General features: G+C 62.5%; 1 protein-coding gene across 9 annotated transcripts in view; it reads right to left on the bottom strand.

The window, feature by feature from the left end:
• Positions 1-8,001, bottom strand: part of Septin9 (septin 9) — a 140,038-nt gene that overhangs the window by 38,101 nt on the left and 93,936 nt on the right. The window contains exon 1 of one of the 9 annotated variants that reach the window (XM_048797772.1): positions 546-682. The exons of the other annotated variants lie outside the window; for them this stretch is intronic. Within the exon in view, the coding sequence (XP_048653729.1) occupies positions 546-567 (22 nt within the window). The 5' untranslated portion in view covers positions 568-682. Of the gene's footprint in view, positions 1-545; positions 683-8,001 lie in introns of those variants that run through there. 9 annotated transcript variants of the gene reach the window in all.

Below are 8,001 nucleotides of genomic sequence, written 5' to 3' on the forward strand. Positions count from 1 at the left end.
CCCCCCCCCCCCCGGCAGGCGCCCCAGTGGGCGATCCCCCGGGAGGCTCTGAGACACTCCTAGTGGGGTCTGAAGCCCTCCTCCCTCTGCACAAACCTGGGGCAGGTAAAGTCATGGACGGTGGCAAACTAAGCGGCTGGTCTGACTTGGACCCAAACCAGCCCAGCCCTCTGCTCTCCTCCTCCTCCCCTCCCAGAACTGACCCCAAGAAACGGGGAGACAGGGTAGGGGGTAAGCTGCTGGAACAGCACCTCTTGATGTTTATCCATAGAAGGGGGCATTTACCACCTCCCTGGGTGGCTCTGGCCAGACCCTCCCTGTCCCAGCAGTTCCTGTCCCTGAGCCACCCAGGGTCTCAGGGCTCCACCAGCAGACCTCCTGCCTCATCCAGGCGACAGGCCGGGACAGCAGGAAGGATCCAATCTCGCACCATGTTGAGTGACGGGCAAATTCCTTCCTTCCTTCCTCCCTCCCTCCCCCTCCCCCAAAATGCCAGGCAAGCACTCTACCCCAGCCACACCCCAGGCCTGGGCAAATGTCTTTACCTATGGGGAAGAGTTTTCTCATCTGCAGAGCTGGGAGGGGGCCTCAGGGGAGAGGGAGGACACAAGCACAGACTGGCACCTGGCGGGCCCCAGGCAGAGGAGCCAGCAGAGCTGAGGGCGTGGGCGCTCGGCAGCAGGAGGAAGGAGCGGCTGTCAGCCTGGGGCACAGACGCCACCGCCCGAGGACTGGGAAGTGCGGAAAGGAAAGAGCCAAGCTGCTCCCTGCCCACGAGGCGCTGTTTCTGCTTTAAGGCAACCGCCGACCGCTGTGTGTTCAAAAGATCCTCCAGGCAAGGTCTTTAAAAGGTGCATTGGAGGGGCTGGGGCTCAGCGGTGGAGCGCTCGTGGGTTCCACCCTCAGCACCACGTACAAACAAACAAACAAAGGTATTGTGTCCACCTACAACTAAAGAAAAAAAAATTTTTTTTTAATAAAGTGCATTAGAGGCATAGACTGCCACGAGTATTTATCACAATTGGCAAGTCAGCAACACAAGCAGACGGCTTCACACGGGGGCATCTGACCTCCGCCACGGAGTCCCTTCACACGGACGGTGTTCTGAGGGTCCCCTGGGTGCCGCACTGGCCAGGGCTGGGACCCGGGTGCCTCATGGTGCACACAGCATGCTCAGGCCTCAGGGTCAGGAGGAGACACAAAAGGTAAGGGGGCAGACCAGGGCCTGTGGCACTAGGAACAGCCCAGAGTCCTAAAGGGACCTGACTCCTGGGAATGAAGGACCCAAGAGGCAAAGGCCTGGAGGTGGGCCCCAGGAGAACTGTGGCAAGAGGACGGCAGATGAGGCAGAGGGACACGCCAGGAGGCCGCAGACACAGATGCTCCTAAGGTGCCACCAAGTGTCACCTGGGCTGTTTCCAGCCAGGAACAGAATGACCCCAGGGGCTGGGGTGCAGGGATTGGCTCACCCGTCCCCTGTTCAACTCAGAAAAGGACTTTCACGTGGACAGGCAAGAGCCTGGCTAGAGCAAGCTGCTGACCACACAGGGGCTGCTGGGGCAGGTGGACACCAGGCCCAAGGTCTCCGGGGGCCCTGGGCAGCCCAGAGCTCCTGTGGCAGGTACTGGGCTCACTCTCCACCTCCTGGCTGAGTCCTCGCCTCCTGACAGAGTGTCTCCAGGTCCCTGGGCCCTGAAGGTGGCAGATCACCTGGCCACTGTGGTCCAGGAGGCCTGCTCAGCCTGCTCCACGCTCTGCAACCTGCCCTGCACCCAGGATGTAGGTGCTGGGGACCAGGAGGGGGAAACTGGGCTTGAGCTCCCTCCACGGGCCTCGTGGAGCCTCTGAATTTCCTGGGGTCCGTCTCCTTACTACCCTAATGTCTCTTTCAGCTCCAGAATTCCACACCTGCATCTACGGAAAGGGGACAGTTTTGTCCTCTTTCCCACCAGGTTTGGAGGTGAATGTCCCCAGAAGCTCACACGGGAGGTGTGAGGGGGTTCGGAGGTGAAATGACTGGGCTCTGAGAGCCTTACCCAACCAGTGAATTAACCCTGACGGGATTAACTGGGTGGTGACTGCAGGCAGCAGGTGTGGCTGGGGGAGGTGGGCACTGGGGCAGGGCTTTGGGGACCCGCTTCCCTCCACCCAACGCTCAGCCTCTCCTCCAGCCCTGAGGAGTGGGGCAGCTGCCTATGGACAGACTGAAACCGCGAGCCGCCAAATGAGCTCTCCCTCCTCTCAAGTTGCTGTGGTCCTTCAGTCACAGCAGTGAAAGACATGACATCCTCGGACTGCAGCCCTGGGGCTCTGCAGGCACCTGGAACCTTCCGGGCCCAGAAGCACCAGGGAATTCCTCCGGATCCTTGCAGATCCTCTCTCCCCTTCCCGCCCTGCGTGCAGGAAGCTAATCGTGACCGAGAGGCCACCCCTCCTGGCTGGTCAGGGTGTCCCCAAGCCCCTCAGGGGCTCCAGGGGAGAGTGGCTCACTGGCCTCTCCTGCCGCCTGCATCTGGTGGCCGTAGCCTTCCTCCTCCCTCCTTGTGGTCACACCGGGCTCGTGCGGGTTATCCAGGGAAAAAATCTCCCCATTTGAAGACGGGCCGATTAGCAACCTTGACTCCAGCGCGACCTGAATGGCCCCTGCCATGTCCCCTAACACGCTCCCAGATTCTGGGGACTGGACTCTCCGGAGCCACGCCAACCCCACCAAGCCTGGTCCTGGACTTGCTCTCTGTAAAGGGGGACGGAGACACCCTCCACGCTGTCCTGTGGGGCAAGGGACGGCGTGTGCTGGACGCTGGAGCAGTGCTCGGCAGGTGAGGGGATCTGTGACCATCTGTCCCTTCTTCACCAAGTGACCTCATCCAGATGGCCTTTCAAATCTCTCAGCACTTCCTGGCCACCAGGCTGGAGCCTGTCTGCGGGTGCCTCCCAGGGCCACCCAAGTCCCTGACCCCTGAACGGTCACATCCCACACACCAAGCTCTGAGTAGATGCCGTGAGCTCGTCACCTGCGTGCGCCCGGCCACAGAGATGCCAGGATGAAGCCACCTTTGTGTGCACACAGCTCAAGCCAGGGGCCCCCAGTGTCACCTCTGACCCAGGGCAGGGCCCAGGCCCTGTGGCTCTGGACAAGCGAGTCCCCAGTCCCTGTGACTCTCCTAGTGGGACATCTGGCCATCCCAGAAGGGTGATGAATAGGCCAGGGCCACAGGCAATGAGGTGGCTCACCACCCGTGGTCCCCACCCCAGGACCAGGAGCAATCAGGAATGGTCAACACCCCTCGCCTAGTCCCTGATGGGCCAGGAGGCCTCCCACCTGACTGAGGGTCCCCCAGGAGGACAGAGCCTCCCACGTGTCTCCACAAGATGACCCCCTCTGGGTGAGCCACAGGAGGTCCTGGGCAGGGGTAGGGTGGGAGGGGTGTCCCTGCCTGGGAGGAGAGGGGCAGCAGGCCTGGCTCCACGTGGGCTCGGGAGGTGGCTGGGCCTCTCTGGGGCTCTTCTCCAGGTGACGTGCACACTCTGTGTCTGAGGCTTGTCCAGGGGCCTCCGTCTTGTAGGTCCACCTGCTCCAGAGCTGGGCTTCTGTCTGGTGTCACCGCTAGGGTGGCTCTCAGTCAGAGGAGCTCTGCAGCCAGACAGGAGGAGGCCAGGGGGGTCCCTCCAGGAGGGACAGGGACGGAAGAAAGCCTCTGGCGAGGATCTGGGGGAAGAGCAGCTGCAGACAAAGGGGACAGGAAGCAAGCGCCCCTCCCACTCCCACTGGGGGATGGAGGGGGTCTGGCCATAGCCCCCTCCCCAGCTGGCTGCAGCCCAGACGCCTCCAGGAGGACCCAGCCCCCCCTCGTCTGGGGGAGGGGGAAGTGAGAGTCTTTGCTTTGCCAAGTCCCAGTAATGAATCCCACATTCACTGCGCCTCGCTGCCTGGAGAGCCGCCCTCCACCTTCTGGCTGTGCGCTGAACAGCTGGCCCGCAGAAGAGGCTGGGACCGCGCACGAGGAGATGCCTGTGCAGAGCCCTCTGTCCCCCACCCACCCCTTCCTCTGGAGATAAGGCCTCTCTGTTCTGGCTGTTTCCCTGGGAAAGCAGCGGCGGCGGGCAGGAAGCGGATCCACCATTAACCCTTCCTGCACGCCAGCATCCCCAGCCCTCCCACGTAGGTTCCCAGTGACTCTGCAGGTTGCAAGCCCTCGCCTGGGTGCTACCTGGGTGCCATCTGGGTGCATAGCCAGGTGGAGGTTTTGCAGGTGGAGGAAGGGAAGCCCCAAGAGGTCCAGGTCTGTCAGGCCCTGCACAGGCCCCGCCCAAGCAAATGTTCCCGTATCCACCTAAAACACACAATAGCCCCACAACAGGGGTCACTAGCTGACCGCCCTCACACACCACAAGCCCTCCAAGGGAGAGGTAAAGACCACAGCAGAGACGGCCATAAAGCCACCCCTAGACCAGGTACCACACTATGCCGGTGATCCCAGAGACCAGGAGGCTGAGTCGAGAGGATCACAGGTTGGGGCCGGCCTCAGCGATTTAGTGAGGACCAATGTCAAAAGATTAGAAAGGGCTGGGGATGTGGCTCAGTGGTAAAGCGCCCGGGTTCGATCCCCAGGACCAAAAAAAAAAAAAAAAAAGATCACCAACAATGGTTTTCATGTGTCCAAGGACTTCCAGGCCCTGGGGCCCCACCTTGAGTGACAACCGCCTTTCAGGAAGGATGAGGTGAGGGTCAGCTGCTCCGTCCGATGAGCCCCTGCAGCCTCACCCAAGGACACGCCATCTGATCCCAATCAGGGCCTGGCCAGGTGGGCCTCGGTTGCCCCGCTTCCCCTGCCTGGGCCAGGACCCCACAGGTAAAGAGGAGGGGAGGAGACGGAGCTACCGCGAGGGCAGAGGCTGCTTCCGCGGCCTGGGAGGCCCACTCCTGCTCTGTCACTGACCTGCTGTGTGACCTTGCCCTAATCACTGCACCTGCATCTTCTACTAATATGACGGCTGGCCGAGAGGGTCAACGACAATGGAAGGGGCCCAGATTCAAATCTCTGTCACACCCAGGAGACGCGTGACTTGGGCAGCTTCCTTCAGGGCTCTCAGGGACTGCTGGGTTTGAGGCGTGACGGATGGAGAGGCCACGTGCGTGCTGCCTGCACACCTGGAGATGATATGGGGCTGTCTGCATCCAACGGACCGAGGAAAGAATTTGCAAACCATGCAGAGCCCTGGAGACCTGAGATGGCATCGGCAAGACACCAGCAACCCGCAGGGACAGTGCCCCTCCACCCACACTGGCCATGTGACACTCCAGCTGGCCCTGAGAGATGGGGTGCAATGACACACAGAGAGGTTGAGGGACATGCCCTAGGAGTGCACAGCACACAAGCACTTGGTGGCGAGACCAGCCTGGGCTCCGGCCGAGTTCTAGAGAACCTTCTACACAGCCAACGTGCAGCTGCCCAGATTGAGGGGAGGGGTCCTGTGTCTGCCCGGGGTCCCCAGGAAACAGGTACCCTGAAGGAGCAGCAGCCACAGACACAACCCGGGCCTTGGACGGGCGAGAATGTGGACGACGCAGGCGCGGAGAGGTCTGCAGCTCGGCTCTGCAGACGCCCGGACAGCGCCCAAACGCCAGGGTCTGAGGGCCGGGAGGGCACTGGCCACCCAGGAGCAAAGGGCAGCACCCTTCAGACTCAGGGGTCCAGGAGCTGCCCCCGCTGCAGACTTACCCTGCGGGCGCCTCAGTGCCCACCAACACTCCAGCCCCCGCCCAACGCCCCTCAGCCCTGGAGAGCTGGCCAGTCACTACCACAGGGCACACTGCTGTTCCCGAGAGGCCGGCCAGCTAGGGGCTGCTGGTCCAGCAGGGAGCTCGGCTCCTCTGGCTGCCACGGGCAGCGCAGCTCGAGGACAGGAGTGCCACGTGTCCGCCCCGGCTCTCTGCAGGCACCAGGCTCTGAAGGGGTGTCTCCCTGTCCCACTGCCAAAAGAGAGCCACCAGGACCAGACTCAGGAACACACACAGCTGGGGGCAGAGCTGCCTGGTGACCCAGTGGGAGGGCAGTGAGGGGTTTCCAGAAAGGCCTCCGGCCCCCTCCAAGGGTCCCTGGAGGAGGGGGACGCAGGAAAGAGACCTAGATGTGGGGAAGGCATGGCAGCACCCCGTATTAGTGGGGACACAGTGGCCAGGAAGGTAGGATGGGGTCCTCCAAGCACCAGGCACCCTGTTTTATGCAAGAGGACGTTCTCGCCGGGCACGGTGGCGCCCGCCTGTAATCCCAGCGCTTTGGGAGGCTGAGGCAGGAGGATCGTGAGTTCAAAGCCAGCCTCAGCAATGGAGAGGCCCTAAGCGACTTGGTGAGACCCTGTCTCTAAATAGAATACAAAACAGGGCTGGGGTGTGGCTCAGTGGTCGAGTGTCCCTGGGCTCAATCCCTGGTACCTCCCCCCAAAAAAAGAGTACGTTGTCCTTAGCACTAAGCCGGAGGAGCTAGGTTTCCGTTACTTGAAAGCAGAGGGTCCTGTGGACAGCGGAGTTTCCTGACCTGAAAATCAGCACCTGCTTCTCCAGCCGAGGGGACGGGCTGCAGGGCGCCGGGCAGGAGGCCGCTCCCCTGTGAACAGGGCTACGGCCTGGCCGTGGCTCTCAAGTCAGCGACTGTCCACGACCACAGCCGCCGCCCTCTGATGGCTTTCCAGAGAAAGCACCCCACCCCGTCGGTGCCCCAAGATCCCAGAATGTCCTCAGAGTGGCGAGTGACGAGGACCCACGCTGGGTTCCCAGCTCCTCCCCACGGCTCCCAGGGGCTCCCAGGCCCGCGGGGCCCTCCCGTTCCTCTCCTCATCCCCCAGGAACTGGGCGGCCGGGCTCAGACCATGAGCCCCCAGGGAATGGTGCGATGGCACAGCAGGTGACCAGCCTCTGCACCCTGGGGCAGGTCCTGCCACCGCCCCAGGCTGGGGCTGCGGCCTCTGCAGAAACCCCCCCTGCTCCCAAGTGCCCCAGCCTCGAGGTGGCCTTCCCACCCTGTCCCCCCTACAGCAGCTGGGCCTCGGGCACAGGTGGAGAGCAAACCCCAGTGATGGGGTCTCCGTCCCCAGCAGGGACAAGCACCGACCTCGCTCTCGTTAGGAATCCCTTTTTGAAGCCATATTAAGCTCCACGTAGAGAAAACGAAGCTCCCAGACGCCCTCCGCGCGGGTTTCAGGTGGAACACGATACTCCCGATGCACATTTCCTAATCAGACTCTTTTTGCCAGGAGGAGGCGCGAGGAGGAGGCGCGAGTTTTTAAAATCTTGGGAGACGAAGGTTGTTCTCCAGCCAGGAGGCAGGTCCAGCAGCCCAGCGGCATCGCCGACCCCGGGAAGGACGTCACGGAGCCTGGGCTTGTGTCCACCCCTTAGCGCCCACCCCCCCATGACCACCCCAGAAACAACGTAGGCAGAGAGGAAGCCACTGGGCTGCGGGCAGAGACTCTCCAGGGACAGGTCTATGAAAACGCGCCCTGCCGAGTCCTCTCCAAGGACTCCTGAGACCTCTGCTGGCCTCCCTGGCTGGCCGCAGCTCGGGGAGAGCAGGGCAGGGGCAGGGAAGCAGCGGGGCTTTGCGGGAGGCAGGGGAGGCACCCCAGCACCCCGAGACAGGCCGGACAGGGCGGCCTCGCCAGCTGGCTCGCGGCTGTGGAATGCCCACCCATGGCCGGGACTGGGCGCCTCGTTCAGGGAGAAGCTGCCCTGCCTGGACGGGCACCCACGGTCACGAATCCCTGCAGAGCCAGCCGCAGGGCCTGTCCTTACATAAAGGAGAGCATTGCCACAGATGTCCTGCACCACTGACCTCTGCCCAGCCCACGACAGGCCCACTGTCCCTGAATCTCCAATGAGGGCCCCCGTCCAGCTTGGGGTAGGACTGTTAGCTCTGTGTTCTAGACGAGGAAGCTGGAAGGTTCCAGAAGGCACTCGACGTCACCCAGTTTGCAAGGGGGCAGGGTGGGGACACAGGGCAC

The sequence above is a fragment of the Marmota marmota genome, unplaced genomic scaffold, assembly GCF_001458135.2.
Source record: "Marmota marmota marmota unplaced genomic scaffold, marMar, whole genome shotgun sequence".
NCBI lineage: Eukaryota > Metazoa > Chordata > Mammalia > Rodentia > Sciuridae > Marmota > Marmota marmota.